This window comes from Scomber scombrus, chromosome 14 (assembly GCF_963691925.1).
Source record: "Scomber scombrus chromosome 14, fScoSco1.1, whole genome shotgun sequence".
NCBI lineage: Eukaryota > Metazoa > Chordata > Actinopteri > Scombriformes > Scombridae > Scomber > Scomber scombrus.
Genome location: NC_084983.1, coordinates 5,371,789 through 5,394,095, shown reverse-complemented (window position 1 = coordinate 5,394,095; position 22,307 = coordinate 5,371,789). Strand labels below are relative to the sequence as shown.

Below are 22,307 nucleotides of genomic sequence, written 5' to 3'. Positions count from 1 at the left end.
AATGTTCACAGTTTTTCCTTTCTCTGTGTTGCAGCTCCAGATTTTGGCATCGATGTGCTCTCCAACAATGGCAGCCAGGAGCCGCACGGCCCAGGCCTCCTCAAGGTGTCAGGCCTAGAGCGCAGTCAGGAGAGGAGCCAGGAGAGTAGGGACCCCCAGATCCCTGCATCCAGCACCCCGAATCCACCTCAGCCCCCACAAGCCCTCCCCCTGCCCCACCCGCAGCCCCCGCCTTCCGTCCCCCAGCTCCCGTCCCCTTGTCGGACCCAGACCAACGGCCCCACCACCCAGGCTCCAGCCTCAACTCACCTGCCACCACGTTCAGAGGCTCTCTCCAGGCCTCAGACGCCTGCAGCCCTGCCTCTCGCCCAGGGCCAAGACCCCTCACCGCCCCCCCCCTCCCCGGCCCCAGCACCAGCCCGAACTGCTGTGCCACCCCAGGCCTCCGCCGACACCCAGCCTTCACCCACACCCGCCGTCTCCTGCCCTCCCTACCCACCACCCCCACCAACAGCACCCGAGTCAGGCAGGGCCACACCGGCCCCCTTCACGCTGCCACCCTCGGCCCCTTTCTGCCTACAACGGCCACAGCCTCAACGGTCACAGGTAACACTAATGTCAGACAGCCTCACACATCATCAGATCCGTTTATTTTCAAAAGCATCCACATCTCTCATGTCCTAATGCGCTCTGATGCAGATAATTGCAGCATAGAACAAAACCTTCCATATTCACACACACTCAAAAATACTAGAATATCTCTTGAGCTGAAAGTACGCATGATGCCTGATCAGTATGTAAATTGTGGAGAGCTTGAAGTCCCCAAGCCAAACAGTAGCGCTGATTATTAACAGTTGAATATAAGGCCTGCACTGCGCCCTGAGTGCCTTTAATTTATTAGCCACCCACACTGTCATCTGGGTCCTGTATAGGTTCCAACCCCCATCAGTTATACAGGCTGTACGTGCACCACGCTGTTTTCATTTATTAGTGAGAGATGATTTGTGTGTGAGAACTGTAGGAAAAAAATACTTCAGAGGGCTTTTATTTCATGATGAAAGCAGAATTCCACTTTGTATGTTCAAATACACCGTGGTAATAATCATGGTAATTTTTTAAAATTATGAATATAGAGTCGGGGCAGGTTTAGTCCGTTGTGTCCTGCTGTATATCTGTAGTGGAGCACCGAGGCGAGCGAGGCTCTCTCCATTAATTTAAGACTTCAGGATAACTCCTTCAGAACCCACTCAGTCCCAACAACAGCTCTGCCTCACGGGTTCTCAGGACTTGGCGTTGCCTGCCTCTCTCTGTGCCAGGCCTGCCAGTCTGCCAGTGCGCCAACAGGACCTGGCACCCGCTGTGAATAATCACAGCCGGGGCCCACAACGAAGAGCGAGCGCTGCAAATGAGCTTTTAGGCTTAGTGCGTGGAGCTGTGGAGACGCAGGCTCTGTGACTGCCCTCGGGGAAAACCCACACACACTACAAAAGATTGTTTGCTTACACAAGCGCACAGACACACGCACACACACACACATACACACATACACTCTCTCCAGCTCATCCCATTTCCGATGCACATGTTCACTACCTGGCTCTGGAGGAAGTGCCTTAACAGAAGCTGTTCAAAGACAGATGCTCGTTCTGTTCTGCTTGCCAGCGGTCGTTTATTTGCATCCGAGGGTGTCACAAATGTGGTGTTTTTTCGCGGATCATGTTTGCCCTGGATTCTGTGAAGCACAAGACAGAGGCGGGGAAGCGTTCTGTAAATGGAGGACAGTTGAGGTGTGAAAACACTCTGCTGGGAATTGAATGTTGGAGCAGATGGAGATGAGGGGATGTGGATGAACAAGTGTTAATTTTGACTAATCACGCCTGGCTTAACCTGGCTCCTCTCTCTTCTTTTCTTTCTCTCTTAATTTTTTTTTCCTTCTTTACAGCAGCAGCAGGAGCAGCACCCCAGGCACCAAGCCCCACGGGCCCCCTACTCCCTCCTTGCACCTCCCCCAGCACCCGCCACCTCCTGCAGCGGCAGCAGCAGCCTCCAATTTCCCCCTGCCCTTGGTGGCTAACCAGAACACCCCCCACGGCTACCCTCCTGCCTTGCAGTCCTCACCGCACCCACATCACCCCAATATGTTCGCTCCTCCAGCGGCCTTGCCACCACCACCACCACTGACGTCTAGCGCCCTGCCAGTACCTGGACATCCTGCTGCTGGGAGTGCCTACTCAGGTAAACATTACAGGCTGTGAGCAAACGTCCCCACATCTCCCCCAAGAGGTGTGGCACAGGACTGCATGTCAGACTAAAAAGCAGTCTTATTTTAGCTAGTTGTTGCCAGGACAGTCACAATTTCACATCAGCTTCAATAGACTTTTTAAAGCATTTGAGATGATGAGGCATATGACAGATAGAATGTAACACCAGTCATTATTTAAAGAAACAAGCACCTGATTCCAAGATGACACACATATATTCCATGCCCAGGGTTTTGTGTTTATAGTAGTGTGGACAGTTCAAGTTCACACCCTGTCTGTCATGCTCTGACTGATCGACTCTCTACACACCAGCAAGCCGGGCCACATTACAAAAGCGATTACAGAACCCCCGTGCACATTTCCGCGCCGCGCCGTTGAGCTAAATGTCAGGGTCAGCGCGGAAAGAGGAGGGTAGAGCCGGCTTCAGCGACGTTCCAAGAACTTCCATTTTCACCTGGAACGGCGTTCATGTGCGAGAAATCAATTTGGTCAATACGGAACGAAGCGAGCTGGATTTTGTTCAAAAGATACTAATGAAATTTTTATGGAGAGAAAATTCCACCTCCACTCCCAGCCCAATAAAGCTTGAAATGAATGCAGAAATATTGTAGCGAGTCACTGCGGAGTAGGAAGGATAAGGTTACTCTGGAGGAGATATAATCTCACAAGGCAGGTTTTGTTGAATTTCGAAGAAAAAGCTGTGATTACTTGAAATACATTCCTTCTCCACAGGCTGCGCAAAGGTTATTAGAACAACAGATGTTGTTGTCTCAGAGGGGCTGTAGTGTATCAAATCACAGCATTTGACAGTTCCAGCAGTCAGACAGTCCTAATCATCTCCAGCCTGGCCTAAATTTAAAATGACATGCTGATAATCACTGCCATTTCCTGCTTGTTCCTTTTTTTTAAGGTAACTTTGACACGGCTTACTATCTGATGACATGTGGAGCACTCACATTGGAGTCCACGGTCCTCCAGGGTTCTTTGAGCGCCAAAATGATGAAGACTTTAATTTCACTAGAATATGTTTCATTTAGAGACACATAAATAGAAAGTGTAATAATATATAATTATAATGTATAGGTCTTCCAGAATGTATATTTTTCATGTACAGCCTAGACAAGAAATGCAGACCTTCACCTTCCCCTCATTAACAAACTCCACCCTAACCCTCACTTCTCTCTGTCTCTTCCAAACAGAGCAAGACCTTCTACGTCAGGAGCTCAACACCCGTTTCCTGGCCTCCCAGAGCGCCGACCGCGGCGCCTCGCTGGGCCCTCCGCCCTACCTGCGCACCGAGTTCCACCAACACCAGCATCAGCACCAGCATCAGCACCAACACACTCACCAGCACACCCACCAGCACACCTTCACGCCCTTTCCCCACGCCATCATGCCCACCCCAGCACCGCCCATGGTGCGTACCCCTGCCAGAAACGTGAGGATAAGTAGAATGCAACCGTGTTGGAGTGGGTGGAAGAGTGGAGGGTGGAGGGTGGAGGGGAAAATAAACCACCACAACCAAAGAGTTTTTATATGTCTTCTAATAATGAGTTTTACATGTGTAAGAAGAGTGGGCGGGCATGGCGCTGAAAGTGTTTTCACTTTGCGGCTACGAGAGGGAAGATTTTACACAGTTGGACATGTGTGTAAGCAGCACGCTGTAGGGACCTGTGGGTTTTGTGGCAGCCTTTCAATGATGACCATGTGTGTCCGTCCACGCCACAATGATGCCTTTATTCTCCCAGAAAGCCATTCTAGTGTTTTCTCTGGCATACTCTTGGACTCCAGACTTGAACGCCGTTATTTTCTAAATTGGCAATAACTTGCCTAAAGCATGTTAACTTTAGAGCCAGCTTTTAGAACATAATACATTTAATTCATTCTGAATTTAATGACATCATTTGGTCCCGTTTGGGGGTTTTCATTACTGGCAAATGTCTGACGTTAAGAGCCCCGCTGTTTGTTGGGGGAGACCACAGGCAATGGGTGGCTGGACCTAAAACTCACACAAACACACACACACACACACATTAGTAACTGCCTGGGCCCATAGAGGGTTCGCTTGGCTCTGATGATACCTCAAAGGCAGCATGACTGGGCTTCTGACAGCTAATGAGGCCATAAAAAGCCTCTTAATGGCTACAGTGTTTAGTCTTGACTGGGGAAATGTTCGCCCTGAGCCCGCGCTACACCACTAAAAGGAGACCAAATGAGACGCAGAGCCTGCACTGGTTTACAAGGTCTTCAGATGATCACAAAAGGGGAGGATTAAAAACAGTCTGGTTTGGGAAGTGGTCGGACTTTGAATCTGTTGACGTTTTAGATCTCCCATCAAAAATCTCAATCTGTAAGCATGTTCCTAGTTAGTCAAATGTAGTTTATGATGTATTTTATGTTGGCCTAAAATGACCCTGAAAGAGGCCAAACTCAACCCTGTTACACACATGTATGTTCAGGTTATGTTGTTCTTTGTACTAAGCTCTGTTTCATTTCTCCTACAGTTTGAAAAATACCCAACAAAAGTTGATCCCTTCTACAGACACAGTGTAAGTTTTCCCTACTCTGTATTATTTTCCTGCAGAGCAGTCTGTTGCTTGCCCATTATGCCATTCCAGCCCATGCAAGTTGTGTTTATATATGTGTGTGTGTGTTTGTGTGTGGTAGATTTCATGTGCAATCGCTTATCCGCTTCTTAATGGATACTGCAAGCATCCTACAGTAGCGGCACCATTTCAGCCTTCAGCCCCAGCCAATGTTGTGATTTAATGAAACAGTGCTGGATTCTTAGATCTCGTAGCACAAGATTTATTGTGCGTGCATGTGACAGTGAAATTGTTGTGCATAGCAATTAATATAGAAAGAGACAGTGGCGGCATTACTGAGACCGCGCTATCGCCAGAGGAATACCGTATCTTTGTCTTGCTTTCTGCTTTATTTGTGCTTATTACTATTACTCAGTGAAGGTTATTACTTATTTTAAACACTGGACCCTGCTCTCCTACCAACAAGTCTAACCTTCAGTATTATCACAGCTGAAAATTTCAATACTACAAAAATCCTGATTTTGTATCCAGACCAGCTTTGGGGTCGCATAGTTGTTGCAGAATGTTGCTTGTTTGTTTTTCAAGCATCTCGTATCTGATTTTTCATATTTCCTTGCTGTTATTATTATAGCAGCAAATACCCTGAAGCCATTTCCTCTCGAGAAGTCATAGTAGCATCTTAAAACATGATGCACAGGGAAGCACGGGTTGCATTTAAACCTTACAGCATGTCATCAAGAGCTTCTAATAACTCAATACAGCAACCCATGTTTAAATAATTCCATTGCACCGTTGATGATTAAAGCGATGAGAGCGCACAAGTTCAGAACAGGCCAAACCTTTCTAACTGATGTGATTGACAAGAGCAATTATACTGAGTAGTTGATTGCATGTCTGCTTCTCTACACGATCATTCTATGAAAGCCTTGAGCACTTGTTTGGTTTACATGTGCTTTGCTTGTATTACAACATTCAAGTTTTTAGATCAAAAGGAGTGTTTTTTCTTATTTAATCTACTGGGAAGAGCAGGGAATATTTAATAAAGTTGCAGTTTATGAAACATGTAGGCAATCATCTTTACGTTTTTCCCCATACAAGCAGTTTTCTTAAATTCAGTCCGATTGTTGAGGTTCATCTGTCGCTATGAATTGTTGTTGCCATAGTTGTTCTACATCTTGCTCATCCTCACACTTCCTCTTCTTCTTTTCTTCTCCAGCTCTTCCACTCCTACCCGCCGGCCATGTCTGGCCTTCCACCCGTCATCCCACCGAATGGGCCCTTCAGCTCATTGCAGGGCGCCTTTCAGCCCAAAGTAAGACACACACAGACAAAACTAGCAGATTACACGCTGAAAATAAGAGTTTTTTATAGAGAGTCTCATTTGAATCTGTGTCTCGTGTTCTCTAGACCTCTAATCCACTCGATGTGTCCACAAGACCTGGAGCCGTCCCTCACACGTTCTTACAGAAAGACCCCAGGGTAAGAGCACACACACTCACAGATCTATATGTATATGTTACATAAGCATTTAAGTCATCAGAAAAAGGCTTTCAACACCAAGTTCAGTCATTTTAGAGAATTGATGTGCCATCAGTCTGTTGAAAACATCCTGTGTGTTGCTGCTTTCCTCTCAGCCATCATTTCCATGTTATTTGTATGCAGAGGGTCACAAGGAGGAACCATGTTTAAAACCTGTGTGCTAATTACTACCAAAGTGCCTAATTTTAAAGGGAAATTTTAACATTTCAATTTGGTTCATAATGAATGCCACACAAGGAGACTAATTAGAAATGGTTTGACTGACAGCAAAATGACTCAACCTCTTTTTTTTCTTTTTTTTTGTCCCCCCTCTCTCTACCCCCCTGTAGCTAACGGATCCGTTTCGGCCCATTCACAGGGTGAGTGTTCATTCCCTGCAGCGTCTCTGTCTCCTGCACCCACCCACACACACACACACACACACATAACCACAATAATAACCATGACGCCTTAAAGGGTTTTTGCAAATGGAGTAAATAGTGTCTTTAATTAAATGAACACTGCACTTAGAGGCAGAGTGTGCTAGTTTAAACGCCAACAAGTAGACTCATTTTGTAGAACAATGGAGCTGCTGCATGTGGAAATTGTTTAAAGATAGATGTACACAGCACTGGTTGACAGTCTAGTTTCAAACAAGACCATTTAATCACTGCTGTAATTATCACTAATCACTATTGTAGACTGTATCTTTATTATGTGATTAAAAGGTGCCACATGTACCGTATTAAAGTATCAGTAGGTCAGATGTCACATCACGTCTGCAAATAAACAAGACCGTTGTAAAAATGGCAAGTATGCTGTTTTTGACTCTTCTTGATGAGTCAAGACGGTGTAAAGTTGCACTGATCACTATTTATAAAATCAGCAACTTAGCCAACGTAGCAGCTGTTACAATTATCTCCTGACTCTGCAAAATGTTATCTTTCAGCTCACTGTGTTGATTCACCACTTACCACTCTCATCAATATCATTTCCAGATTCACTAAAAAAAAAAAGCTCTTATGAACCATGTATACGTTACAAAGTTAGTAACTAGCTGGTGAATATAATGGAGGATTTAGCAGCTAAAGTTGCATATTTTTCTCAGGAACTGGTGAAGCTAAAAGAAGAGTAGATATTAAATTTAACATATTATTATATTAACCAAAAATATGACGCCAATTGAATGTCTATGCTGCTCTGTGCCTCCTGACTGCAAAAAGCTAATATTTGCATTCACAAAATCATCTACAGTGACAATATGTCAGTGTTGTCTTTCTAGCTTGTTGTGCTGCCCCCAAGTGGCCAAAAATCAACATTGCAGGTTTAAAAATAATTTGCATGAATAATACAGTACTGTATACATTAAATAAAAATGAGAACATGAGATATGAGATATTTACTTGCTCACTCACTACTTTATTATCAAGCAACAAGTTAGTACATACATAATACATCCTCTGTTGCATTAGTCATTCACAGTAAAGAATAGGATTGTGACACAATGCTTTTATCTTGTGCTTACAGAAACCAGGGAAGTGGTGCGCCATGCACGTCCATATCGCCTGGCAGATATACCACCACCAACAGAAAGTAAAGGTGAGGACTCATCTGACTCCTCTCTCACTGAACTGTGTTAGCTATCCTAGTTCCATGCTACATACTAACTGAATGCTACTTCTGCAGTTAGTATACAAGAAATCAACATACTGACAGGAGATTTGGCCATTAGAAGACCTTTTCTATGGTCTGTGTGACTGTGTATAGTCAGTGGTTGATTGACATGTCCCTCTTAAGGTGGGATAATTTTAAAAAAGAGCCATATGTTCCTTATCTACATTCTATCTCTGGTTGGCACCTCTTTTTCTAAATGCTAATTCTGTGGTAATAAGAACACTGTATAGACTAAAGCTGACCTTTTTACTCGTATAGTCATTTCCATGATTTGTGAAATTAATTCTACTGTTGCACAGAGTACAAGTCACTACGCAAATCCATTTAAATAATTAAAATGGAACAAGTCATTTTAATTGTGCCTTCAGCAGTCATAACCATAATCGCTTCTTGAGGTTATGATGATGGGCTCCATTAAGAAGGAGACTGCTTGGCTCAGAGAGTAATTCAGTACAGCTTTGCAGTCAGAGGGACACTCTCATCCCTGGAGGGTCTCAGGTTTAATCCCTGGAATACCTCGTGTCCTTGAGCAAGACAGCAAACAGCTAGTCGCTCACGTACTGTAACGGATGTAATAATAAAATACACAGTGATACGAGTGATGGATGCATTTAATGTGTAGAGAGGTTTTACATGTGTTTCTCTGTCGGTTTGGCGTCTTCCAGCAGCAGATGCAGGTCGACCCTCACAAGCTAGACTTTGGACTCAAGCCTGAGTTCTTGAGTCGGCCTCCGGGCCCCAGCCTCTTCGGCGCCATCCATCACCCCAACGACCTGGCACGGCCCGCCACGCTCTTCTCCGCTGCAGGTGAGTGAGTGTGTGTGTGTGTGTATCACTGCTCTGGGCAAAAAAGAAAAGATTGATGGTTAATGATAGCAGCTATTGACATAAACCAGCGGTCGATCACTACCTGGTGGTCAGGTGGTAATATAGCATGACAGCAAAACCAAAACAACATGGACATTATAATGAATGTAGTACATCTCTATGACATCAATTACTGAATACTCTTTTGAATAAAAACCTTTGCTAAAGGTCCACTCACTAGGTTTTTCTGGAGCTTTCAACCATATATTTTTTTCTTTTCTGCCACAGTAGCAGTATGGCTTTAGGCAGGGCTTTGGAGTAGCCGGCTAGAGGAGGTCTGAAGCCCCCCCGGATAAACATTTAGGCTGTAAAAGTCCAAATTTGGTGGCATCTGGCACATTTTAATGCCACTATTCCATCATATACACTAATCTTATAATTATTAGTGTGCGTCTTAGAGATGGCGCTGCTGTAAAAACCACAGTATAAGGAAAGACTCAATCAAAACTCAGTCATTTTTCAATCATAAAGCCCATGAACATCTGTGTAGCATTTATGGAAAATGCAGCACTGTCAGTGGACTTGTTAATACTTACTGTGCAATCATCAAGTTACCACCATTATTTTCCAAAGTAGTCCATCTAGTGAGGATGTCCCGTCTGTGCACTCAATGCATGTCTTAATGTGTTTTGTCATCAATTATTTTGCTAATATTTATCAAACACTGAAGACAACTCTCAGCAGGACATAACCTCTCAGCTATTCTTAGAGAGTATGTGGGGGCGGGACTGATGCTTATTAAAACGATTTTATCAGAATCAAAAATTTAATATAATAAAGTAGCCGACTGGACTTTAGTGAGATGTCAGCACTTAAGTAATGTCAGCTGTTTGCCGCCAGGGTGAATTGTAATAAGTTTGGTGATACTTTAATTTGTGCAATTTATGAGCAAATACCTTCAAAACTAATGAGAATGTTTTAGCTCAAAGCATCACTGTGCCTATTTCTAGCTGCTAGCATGGCTGCTGACACACAACGGCTATTTTTTAAGAAACTATTTAAAACATCTCTTACTTTTGGTAATATCACAGTCCATAGTTGATGGATGTTTTCCTCATGCCTTCTGTCATTGGCTCCTCAGGTCCTACACACCCATCAGCAGGTCCCTTTGGACATCCGCCCCACCATCCTGGAAACTTCCTCACTCCAGCATCTCACTTAGGTAAGTGGACCCTTCGGTCCAGTCCTGATCTGAAAGAGGAACATTAGGATGATTATATGCATGCTAACATGTTGTGTCTCCTTGCAGAACCTTTCAGTAGGCCTACATCATTTGGAGGACTGGGAGCCCTCAGTTCATCAGCCTTTGGAGGACTGGGGAATCCAGCACTAAGTGAGTTACTACACAATAATTATACTTTCATGTTGGAGTTAGTAATATGCCCTAGTTAGTCATTTAAGGTGTATATGGACATCAGCAGAATGGAATTTAAATTCAGACAAGTTGTCGAGATACACATTTAACTTGTGTCCTGCTGTGCTTTTCCACGTATAGAATCCCTAACAGCGGCCAACTCCATGTTCGGCCATAAAGATGGCCCCAACGCACAGCAGCACTTCAACACCAACGGTAACAACAGCCACCAGGAGCCATGGAACCGCCTGCACCGCACGCCGCCCTCCTTCCCCACACCGCCGCCCTGGCTGAAGCCCGGAGAGTCTGAGAGGAGCGCCTCGGTCAGCTCGCACGAGAGGGACAGAGACTCCGACAAACGAGACTCGGTGGTCAGTAAAGACGACAAGGACAGGTGGGTGGTTGTTGTTTGAGTGACACCAGCAAGACTATTTACCTTGCTCGAGATCACTAGATACATTTAATTTAATTAAATACTTCCTTTGTATACCGAATGTTTTAGCTTATTTTTTTCCACAAATAATCTATCAGACAAAAGCCAAGTTACTAGTACTAATAGTGGGAATTTTTCTTTGTATCTCTAGGGACTCTGTAGAAAAGCGTCACTCGAACCATCCATCACCAGTCCCCGTCAACCCCATCAATCTCCTTGGCCACAGCCGGCCTCCTGAGCACCACAGAAACCACCTGCCCCCCGTGCCTGCAGAGCCTCAGAGGGACAAAGAGAACAAGGCCAAAGAGAGGGAGAGGGAGCACTCAGACTCCTGGAAGGACAGTGGCACAGATGACCACAAGCTCAAAGACAACCAGCACAGTGACAAGGACACGCCCGTCATCCACGACGGCCGGGTGTCAGAGGACAAAGTGTCCAACAGGGGGACGGCGTCACCCTACATCCGGCAGACCAGCCTGGAACGTCCCAATGGCGGCCTGAGCAGGGAGGTCCTGGAGAAGAAGGCAGAGCTGCCGTACGAGCACCAGAAAAAGAGCAGTGAGGTCAAAGTGAAGGAGGAGAGGAAGGAGGAGCAAGAGGGAGCTACAGAGAGGGCAAATGAGCACCCACCACAGCCACCCACTACGCCAAACCTCCACCCTCCCTCCTCAAACCTCCTGACTCCCTCCTCAAATCTCCACCCTCCTTCCTCAAATCTCCACCCTCCCTCCTCGATGCCTATGCCCATGGGCATGGCTGGAGTCCATCCGATCAACAGCATCAGCAGTCTGGAGAGAACTCGAGTGGTGGCGCCCTTCATGGGTATAAGCCCCATCCCAGGAGCTGACAGGTTCCCCTACCCCGCCTTCCACTGGGACCCAATGAGGGATGCCTACAGGGGCCTGGACATTCACAGACGGGACCCTCTGACCAGGGAACTGTTGCTAAGGAATGACCCTCTGCACCGGCTGACAGCACCACGTCTGTACGAGGCCGAGCGCTCCTACAGGGACCGTGAGCCTCATGACTTTAACCGTGACCACCCCCACCATCTGGCCCTGGAGCAGAGGAGGGAGCAGGAGCGTGCCCAGCTGGAGGAGCGTGACCGCCTCAACATGCTCAGAGAGGACTATGAGCACGGGCGCCTCCACCCAGCAATGCACCATCCAGCCCTTGACGGACACATGCCCCACCCTGCCCAGGGCCTCATGGCCCCTGGACTTCCGGGCATGCACTACTCCAGAGTCAGCCCCGCGGCAGCAGCAGCAGCCGCCGCTGCAGCCCATCAGAACGGTATTCTGAACAAAACACCACCCACCGCCTCTCTGAGTGCCCCGCCACCGCTCATCCCCACACTGGGCGCCCGCCCAGGCTCACCCAGACGGACTACTCCCATGGCCACAGATATCAGAGACAGACCGGCTCACAAAGACATTGAGGCACGGTGAGCTGAGCCTCAGTAGACTCAGTGCCCCTGCAGCCCTGTGCCTCACTTACACTGAACTCACACCAAGCACTTAGCTTTGGGCAAAGCAAGACTGTAACATAGCTGTGAATAACTTATGTGGGCAGACGTGCCCACACGATGAATTGTTTTTGTATAAAAACTACAAAGACCCAATAATCACAGAACAAAAAAAATACATTTTTCAGAGATTTTTTTCCAGTTTGCTCCAGCTTTTTGTGTGCATTCTTTCTCTTGTATAGCGAAGTGATGTGGAGTAAGAATGAAATCATTTTTTGGAATGTACAGGTACTTTAGCACTGACAGACAGCAAAGTGTGTAGATAATGTGTACAGTCACTGTGCTCGCTCTGTATGGATTAAAATCATGGTACAAATATGCAAAAGAGTGTTTTGAAAGCTTTACTTTGAACAAATGTAAATAGAGGAGTATTTAGGCGGTGATTCAGAATGTGCTTTTTTGCAATTTCCTTTTTTTTTGTTGACGCAGCTGATTAGCATTGTACCAGAGACCCCATATTCAACTATGCAACAAATGTCTGGGCTCCCTTTCTGAAAGCTGGCCTTCTCACCACTACTGACTGTGTACCAATGAAGGACAAAAAGCTGCATTCTCTCCACAACTCAGACTTGACAAACACATTGGCTCAGCGCAGACAGATACAAGGTTTGTTGGTAGCAATTTGGATTAAAAGAAAAGTAATGTTTTAAGAATCATTTTTCTCATATTTAATCAATTGTGGGGACAATACTAGAAACAGTATTGCATTTCAAAAAGCTTTTTCAAGGATTTTTAATGTAAAAAGCCAGCAGCACAAATGTTAAAACACTTTTTTTAATCTCAGTTTTTCCTTCACTCAGTCGTCAGTAGTCTCGTTCTGGGGAGAATGCAGCACACGAAACACCATGACAGCACATCGCCCGATAGGAGTGTAAAGTACATGTTTTGGAAAATAGGTTCCGTTGGTCAAACAGTGTATTAAAAGTGCTTTCCTAAGTTGTTGTACCTACAAAATCAAAAGACAAAAAAAGCAAGTCTAAACTATGGACAGTTTGTTTCTAACGAGCAGAGATCTATTTTAGTAGTCCACTGAAGGTTTAGTTGTGCGCTTCAAACTCTGTGATATCATGTCGTGCAGTGTTTTTTAATCCAACATAAAAATGTCCACCGGAGCCATAGTGGTTAGTCAAAAACGCGTATTGCAAAAAGATTGTTAAATGAGAAAAAAACCTTTTTTTGCTGTTTACCATGTACAGGGGGAAAAAAATGAAGTCTTTCTAGGATCATGTACAAAAATGAGAAAAAAAATGAAGCGACTGAATCTTCAGCATGCTCCTCATTTAAACTTGTGTTATGTAAATTGTGCCATGTTATTAAAAAATGTGTACTAACCTCGTCTTTGGGCCGTTATTCCTCCACCTTCCTGCACTAAACAGAGTAAACAGCCTATATTTCTTTCTGACATATTTAATGACTCTGCACATTAGAGTCCCATAGAGGAAAATAAACTACTGTGGGTATAAAACAACTCTCACCTACATTCAAATTATCCTAAGTGCTATTGATGGTCTAGTTCACCAAATGTACAAGCTATGAAGATTTGATCACTTGATACACAATTGTATTCACACTTCAATCACCTCTGATTACCCACAGAACCACAAAATGAATAATTTCTTAGATATCTACTGTACCAGCAGGTGATGGATCACTAGAAAATGGCTTGGTAACAGTTAAAACCGCAGAAACATGCATCATATCATCAGCTACTTGTAGAGTGAGGAATACTCAGTTAAAAAAAAAAAAGTGCTTTGAACATCAGCAGCCTTCACTGGTGAATCATGGCGCGGTACTTGTGTATTCATCAGAGGATGCGAGAGTTATTGACGTTCCCATTACGCTGAATAACCACAGCATTCATGCACCCTTCCCTGATTGATGTTTAGCACCGCAGCACCCGGGTCATGCATCAATCAAACGCTGGCTTAGTCCATTACTGGTGAGGAAACGTGGCTTGCCTTTATTTCGTCCTGCCAAGTAAATGCTTCCTGCTCCTGGGACAGACACTCATTTTTCCTCTCAGGCCAGCATTCAGGGGGGAAGTACAGTAGAGGGTAGTTCAGGATTTTGACCAGCAGAGGGCGCCAAACTGCTATATACAAACGTGTAACACAAAAGCCCTTATACCTGATGTAAGTGAAGAGGGGATGATAAGACAATTTTACTAAAGCTGGTACAATTTTGATTGTTAATTAATTTGAAAATGATATACTTGTTGGTACCTGACCTGATGATACCTTGACTTAATGGCTTAGTCAATAACATTTCCCAGAATAGAAGATAATATATTCAAATAGCTTTTTTTTGTCCAAACAACATTTTCAGAAATGCTCAGTTTACTATCATGCAAATCTTCACATTTGAGAAGCTGGGATCAGTGAATGTTTGACAAGTGACTTCTGATAATCAATAAATTATCATGTCAAGGCAATTATATATGTCTATAGCCCAAAATCACAAATTGGCCTCAGGGGGCTTTACAATCTGTACAGTAATACAACATCTTCTGTCCTGAGACCTGTGATTTGAATAAAGAAAAACTCCCTAAAAACAAGGACAAAGACCAAAGAAACCTCAGGAAGAGCAACAGAGGAGGATCTCTCTCCAATAGACATGTGGCTACAGAACAGAACAAGAAACATAACGTACAGAAATACATCGTGGGCCAACAGGAGGACGAATCTATCATGGATTTATAAAATCTAAATTGTGCAACTCGTCTCAGCTCTAATCTCACCGCCTCTCAGCAATAACTGACTCCCTTCAACCAGGTCAGCAGCTCAGAGACCATCTAGAAGAATGCATGCAGGTACTTTGTCTACCTTAGTCATGAGATTCATTATACATATCAGCCATGGTCTCTCCCCCCCGCCCCTCAGCCGGAGCTGCTGGCTGCTTCAATCAGCTATTTCTGGAACAGCCTAATCTAAGCACTGACCAACAAAATCCTAAACTGCCTGAGTAAACTGCTTGTGGATGTTGCTACAAATCCTTCCTCCACCGGACAGAACCGAGCTTTTCAGCCTCTGCTGCAGGTTTAATGTATCTAAGCTTCTTCCCTCCATACGTCTCGTCTGCCACATCCTCAGACACACACACACACACACACAGTCTGGAGCTGGGGCTCAGGAAGACAAACACAAGTAAATGACTTTTGTGTGAGAACCCACACAGGACGGGTACTGAGTGTATTGTACAACTTGCAGAAGCCAGCAAATAACCGATCCTACAGTTGTCATTATTATAGGAGGGGAAAAGGTGCCTGAACTGATGAAGCATCCACTCTGTGTACACCAATTTCATTTCTAAAACCTACGCAGTCAGCCAGAGTTGTTATAATTGACTTAAACTGCAGCCAGATTTAGTTGTTGTCAAGAATGGGATGAAGTCACTGCCTGAACAGAACGGAGAAGCTACTCGGCTGCAAAAAAGAGGCATTACCCAATCTGTGCTGATAGGCAGCCTGATTAATGAGGTCTGACAGCAGGGTGTCTGATGGGGTTTCAGTGCAAATGGGATCCTCTAAATAAAACTTCTTTATCAAGCAGCACACTGACAGCTGACGACAACAACAACAACAACAACAACAACAGAGAGGAAAAATGAGACAAAACAGCATAAAACCAGTCAGCAGCTCTGGTGTTTTACTGTTCAGCATGTCATGTTTCTTTACTCTGTGGACTACAGAAGGTTTCATGTAGTGAAATCCTGACACCGATCTACTTAAAAACTCCAAAATAACACGGAGACAGATCAAATAAACATTTTTAGGGCTGCGACTAATGAATACGTTCATTATCACCTAATCCCTCTCTGGAAATGTCTGCAAATAAACATACATGGTAAAATGTGCTCTCTCTGCTGACTGCTCGTCTTCTGAGGTTTTTAAACCTCATTAAATTCACTGTTGCAGATTGCTCCTATTTGTTTTTATGGTTATAGACAAATCTTGTGTTGTTTTAATATGTTTAGGACAAAGTCTTTTGTACGACTGTATTATATTATTTATGTTTCTTGTTAACAGGTGTGTTGGTAGAGTGAACACATATTAAAAAGTAAAAAAAAGAACACCTGCGCAGCGTCATCTCTTGCTCAATAAAGATATTTTTTTAATAAATACAATGTTTCCGTCACTGACCTTCTCCAGGTACATGTCTATTTATTAAAAAGTATCTTTATTGAGCATGTGTAGACAGTGTGCAGGCGTTCTTTTTTTCCTTTTTAATGCATCTATAAAATCTCTAAATAAATAGTGAATGAAGCCTGATGTGATGTCTTCAAACTTCTTTTTTGTCCAAAAGTGTGTCAGTTAAAAAAAACCTGCATACAGTCACATTTGAAAAGCTGTTAGTGGTTGAAAGGTATTTTCTGTTGCCTGACTAATTAACAGAAGAATTATTCCAGTTCTGTTATTTCTTTGTTGGCTGCACTTTTTCAGCTTTAATTACCTGCCGACTTGTGTTGTGTGTTGTGCTAAAAACAACTATTTAATTCACAGTTTTGAACAACAACACTTCTTCATTGTCTTGAGGTAGATCCCTGAGGTATTTTACTTTGATCCTGTACAACATGAAATGATCAAAACCTGCAAACCTCCACTAAAAAAAGCTCATTATTACATTATTTTAAATGTAGCACCTATTCCCTCACTTGTCCCTCCAGGCCTGTAGTTTGTGTTTTGAACACAAGGTGGCATCAGTGTACACTCCATCACTGTGAGGTGAGACAAAAGAAGCAACAAAAGAGAGTGAGTGGATGGATGCCATACAGCAGGTGGAACAGTGGCCCTGTCATCTCTCAGTCCTTAGAGAGTAGAACCGGTTTGGCAGGTCCACTTCCTCTGGCTGTAAGTGTGTGGCTGGTATTTACCTGGACTGACATAAACACCGTCATAACACTCGCTGTCAAACTGGAAGAGCAGCATGGCGTGCCGAAAGGCACTCCTTCCCTGTCTTGTTCTCTCTGTTTGAGCTCAGCCGAAAAGCAAATAAAAGCAGGATCCTCGCTGCTCGTCAGCTGTCTGAGCCATGAAGCCTGAAACTGAGAGAGTCATCTGTCCCATAACTGGTGGCACACCTTGCTCTGCCTCTCAACTCACATGATATCAGCAAACAAGAACAGCTGACGCCTCCGTGCTATAGTAAACAACCCTGTCTGTGGATTATGTAAAAGAGAAGGGATCATAAGAGGAAGAAAGCTACCATGGAAACCTACGTTCACCAACCCTTTATGGTTATTACTGCACCTGTCCTCCATCATTTCATCATAAGTAGTACAATGCACCGGCTCTACCTGATACACTGGCCTTTTCCCTTAGAAAAAAACAATTCTAAAGGGAATGCTCACAGTCTTTTCTCCCTGCTGACACACTTCTAATAACATCCAAACAAACGTTCTCGAGCGCTCCTAAAAATACTTTCCTGTTTATAAATGGGAAGGCATCCCATTCTCAGTGGTAACATTCCCCCTGATGTTTCTACTCCCCTGAGAAAAAAGCCTGTAAACCTAACCAGCACGCTGTCGGTTCCTCTGCCGGGATTAAGTTGACGCTCAGACCGCTCACACGGGGTTCATTCGTACATCATTAGTGGAATCGTTTAAATGAGGGGGAGCAACACACATACACACACATCATCTGAGGCTAGTGTTAAATTCTGGCAAAGGATGAGATCAAAAGAGCAAGAAGCTGGCCTCAAATATGAAATGATGTATTAGTGCACAGTGGATCCAGCCTCCTTCACTGAACCCCAGCACATTATCATAAGGCTTTAGCTGCACTGTCTGTATCCCATAATCTGAAACACTGACTGCTCACACTGATCCAGGGCTGCAAGTAACTAGGCCTGCCAATTACAATACAATAACATCATTATCAACATCATCATGTCTATATATGGACTTATTGTATGATACATGGATCTTGATATTATTATATTAGCAGCTAAGAGGTTATTGATGTCACATTGGCTAAGCAAGTAGTGTCCTCCATTCCTCACTGTGTACGTCCTGAGTGGAGACTGTAGAAGAATTAAAGGTAAATAACTCTGTCCCCAACCATAATGGCAGTCTGTGTGTTCACAGACGTGTAGCCCCCACTCTCCAATTCCACCCCCCCTTGCATTATTATGCTATTATATTATCATTATATCAGTGGTATCTTCAAATGACAATAATATTGTTTATCATGATTATTTATGGGACAATGTATCGTCCAACAAAACTAGTTATCGTGTCAGGTCTACAAGTTACTATTATTTTCATGATTCATTTTATTCATTAGTTGTTGATTATTCCATTTACTATAATGGAAAACCAAGAAATACACAAAGAATATTACATTTGAGAATCTGAACCTTTACATTTTTGGCATTTTTGTTTCGGAAATAACTTTTACTCGATTATTGACTAATCACTTAATCAACTGATCATTGTAGCTCTACAGATGAGCTGGTCTATTGGCGCTATTTCTCAAAATTCCTACTTGAGGGGAAGATGAAACGTTAGATAACGTATTTGCTTTAAGCACAATGTAAACTGACAGCAGGTTGGAGTCTAGCACAGCTGAACGCCCTTCTTCAAAATAGACAATTGTTTTCTTCACTTAAATAGATTCATTTGATCCTCCCGCGTCATACTGTTCATATTGTACAGGTGTTGTTTGATGTTAGAGGTAATTGAGAGGATGAAACTCCACCCGATCCTAAACTGGATCCGCTGATAGAAAACCGGAGTATCTGAAGATATCACGACACGCAACTGCAGCGGGAGGCTGGAGATACAAGACAGAAGCTGTGTCAACACTCTATCAGGGCGATACGGAGGGAAAACACTTCAGGAGCCCAATATCTGCGAGCAGGAATGTTCTCACAGCCGTGACCTTCGAACACAAACACACACAGCTACTATGTGATAGAAGAAAGAACATAACTGGATTCTGAATAGTTTTGTCACAAGCGTCAATAACAATTCCACTTAACATTCACTTTTGAATCCATTGTTGCATTTTACTACTTAGTTCCTGCTCAGACAAGAACTCAAGGTTCATCATGTTGACCTAGATATCATCTGACTGAGAAAACAATGCAGCTTAATCCAACAGGTTTATTTCATTCCTACCAAGACCTTCACAGACCTGATGCAGCAGGGCCTCGTTAGCTCCATCGGTGCTGACTGATGAACTTTTAATTATTGCCGGAGCTGTTTTTTCCTGCCTCGAGAACATTTCGGTCAGACGGCTCATATGGTAGGCGTTATTATGTGAATGAGGAGGATGTACACGCTTGATCTTCTGTGACCTTTTCTAGTCCACGCAGGAGGAGCACACACCATTAAGCCAAAACACACAGCAGAGATTTGAGGACCGCCGGCGTGTGGAATCTGTAACATGTAGGAGGGATGAACTACATGCTAGATCTAAACCCTGCAATTTACCTGCTGCTTTCATTGTGAGCTGCCAGGAGACTGCTATAATACAACACATTAGGCATCTAGTGCTAATATCTCTGCTTTATATTGAACATGACTTCTAATATAACATGACATTATTTTCATTATCAGTTAATCTGTCTATTATAATTATAATAGTTTAGCGATTAATGTAATAAGTGGCTGCTAATTGAATAAACGGACTAATAGCTGCAGCTGTAATGACAGGAAGAAAATCACTGAGCAGCAGGCTCACATGTCAGCTATGCAGCACATCATTATTATATACGTATTAATATAAAAGTTATGGCTGCAACAAACTGTTATTTTCATTATCGAGGAATCTGTAGATTATCTTCTCTAATAAACCCGAGGGGGGAAAAAAACCATCGCAGTTTCCCAGAATTCAAGGTGACATCTGCAGCTGGCTTGTTTTGCTGCAGCATGACTTCACAACCCCACACAAATATTCATTGATATAAAACCAAAAGATAAGCAACACATTCTCACATTCGAGAGGCTGAAACCAGAGAAAGTTTGACACTTTTGCTTTAGAAATAACTTCACCAAAATAATGCTCTTGTTTTTTTGCAGATCAATAAATAGACTAATCATTTCCACTCTAATGAAAGTTCAGCACTAACTCTACCTGTCAAATACGCAGGCAGATGACCATCAGTACATAGATATGAGTTTAGATTGTCAATGAGTGTAGCAGCATACACCATACAATATAATCAATATACACTCACTGGCCTCTTTATTAGGTACAACTGTGTAACCTAATCCAATACAACAGCTTTGCTATAAATGCTACATTTATAAAGCTTATACATTTTCATAAACATGTTTTGTTGACATTGTCATGAAGGTGATAATTGTACTTTATGTTTATTATTGAGGTCATAGTGGTGATGGTGGTGTATTAGGGTGCATTATATTGAATGGTGTTCCTAATATTTTGTCCACTACATTAACATACATGAGGGGGGCAAAATATTAGGAACACAATTCAATATAATGCACCTCAGTACACCACCATCACTTATTATGACATCAGTAATAAACATAAAGTAGAATTATCACTGTTTTGAAAATGTTAACAAAAACTGAAAATGTATAAACTTCAAAAATGTAGAATTTAAAGCAGAGCTGTTGTATTGGATTGAATTAGATTGCACAGGTGTTCCTAATGAAGTGGCCAGAGACTGCATCTTATTCTTTTCAATAATTCATTATGAATAGTTAAAATAACCCAGACTTTGAGGTAAAATATGTCTCTAATAACACAGCTGAATATGGGGAGTGTGGAGACAAAGTGGATGTATATTTGTGCAAAAATCTCCATACAGGCTAGTACAGCAATATATAATCCTATTCTCACAGTAGACATTTTAACTTATCATATTATGAAACACAAGTGTGACTAATCACATTCCTGATTTCTCAGTTAAGTGTCCAAAATAATTCATCCCAGTGAGCCAGCATGCCCAGTACTGGAGTCCAGCTCATCTAAATGGGACGCAGCCAGTATAACACCTGATCTGCCTTCTCCTGCTGTGACGTGTCAACATGTCTGCTGTGATAAAGGCCTGTTATGTGAGCAAGCGGTAAAGGCATCAGTCATGTTTTTCTATCCACAAAGCAAACACACAATATAACCATCAGGTAGCAGAGAGACCAGTGAGTGAAAAACAACAACTTAAGGAGAAAAAGCCACAAATTCTATTTCAGGCTGCAAACATGAGTAACATTTTCACCACATTAATCATCAGTATGAAGGCATCATCCGCGTGACGGCAAAAAAACACTGACAGGATGTGACATATCAGCAGCAAACATTATGACATTATTGGCCCGCCAGTAATTGACATATAAAAAGTTACAGCGGCGAGTCAACAAGCACACGAGCACTGACAGATCATGTCAACAACACTGCCTCGTAAATGTTAGACAAACAGGAGACTTACTGTGGTGCAGTCTCAGAGGAGGGTGATGTCAGCGTAGCAGCCACTGCTTGAAACTACACACCTGCCTTCCCCCCAAAAGGTCTTTTCTAAAGAGACAGAATCACACTGTTAGAAGGCAATCCTGCTTTAAATATGTTTCATTAACAGTGAGACAACCTTACTGAGAAAACAATGTGGCACTTACCTTGGTTGAAACTGTTTAAAGGTCATCATGCTTCACGTGACGCTGACGTTTTGGACAGGTTGTTTTCTTCTGGGTATCCACTGGAGGCCTCTCAGACCCAACCTCCTCATTAACACAGAACAGGAACTTTTTTTGTTGTGAATGTAGCTGGCTCAGCTGCAGACTTCTAGTGTTTCTCTGTGTTTTTCCCCTCCCTTGTTTATCCAGGTCTCCCCTTTTTTGTTTTTGTCTGTATGTAATCGTAGCATAGGCGTGGTTCTCCTCCCTGCTCTCCTTTCCTTCTCCTGGCTCTGCTCAGCCCTCACACCTGCCTGCAGTCTGCTCGTCACTCTGCCCGGTCAACACACCTGCCTCTCATCAGCTCACCTTCTCCCTTCTCCCTTCTCCCTGCCATCAGCCTCCATCTGCTCTCAACTTCACAATAAACACTTCTTTACTGATAATCCTGCTCTCTGTCCTGCTCTTGTTCATAACAATTTTAAGCCTTAATGCAGTATAGTAGCCTTACAATCAAAAAAATAGCGTATGTTATAATATTTAATATTTTTGTCAG

The 22,307-nt window shown here is 43.4% G+C and overlaps 1 protein-coding gene and 1 long non-coding RNA gene across 2 annotated transcripts in view; one reads left to right on the top strand and one right to left on the bottom strand.

Moving 5' to 3' along the window:
• The window catches only part of auts2a (activator of transcription and developmental regulator AUTS2 a), a 306,851-nt gene extending 293,376 nt beyond the window's left edge, over positions 1 to 13,475 (top strand). The window contains 14 exon segments of the mRNA XM_062432791.1: positions 35 to 387; positions 389 to 606; positions 1,940 to 2,232; positions 3,458 to 3,696; positions 4,763 to 4,807; positions 6,021 to 6,116; positions 6,212 to 6,283; positions 6,673 to 6,702; positions 7,850 to 7,921; positions 8,662 to 8,803; positions 9,945 to 10,025; positions 10,113 to 10,196; positions 10,359 to 10,611; positions 10,802 to 13,475. Of these exon segments, the coding sequence (XP_062288775.1) occupies positions 35 to 387; positions 389 to 606; positions 1,940 to 2,232; positions 3,458 to 3,696; positions 4,763 to 4,807; positions 6,021 to 6,116; positions 6,212 to 6,283; positions 6,673 to 6,702; positions 7,850 to 7,921; positions 8,662 to 8,803; positions 9,945 to 10,025; positions 10,113 to 10,196; positions 10,359 to 10,611; positions 10,802 to 12,098 (3,275 nt within the window). The 3' untranslated portion in view covers positions 12,099 to 13,475.
• Positions 8,725 to 21,888, bottom strand: LOC133994374 (uncharacterized). Its single transcript, XR_009927101.1, has 4 exons — positions 21,755 to 21,888; positions 21,571 to 21,656; positions 9,878 to 10,054; positions 8,725 to 8,836 (listed from the first exon to the last, which is right to left on the bottom strand). It is a non-coding gene; the product is annotated as an uncharacterized LOC133994374 (long non-coding RNA).
• Positions 21,889 to 22,307: the final 419 nt, after the last annotated feature.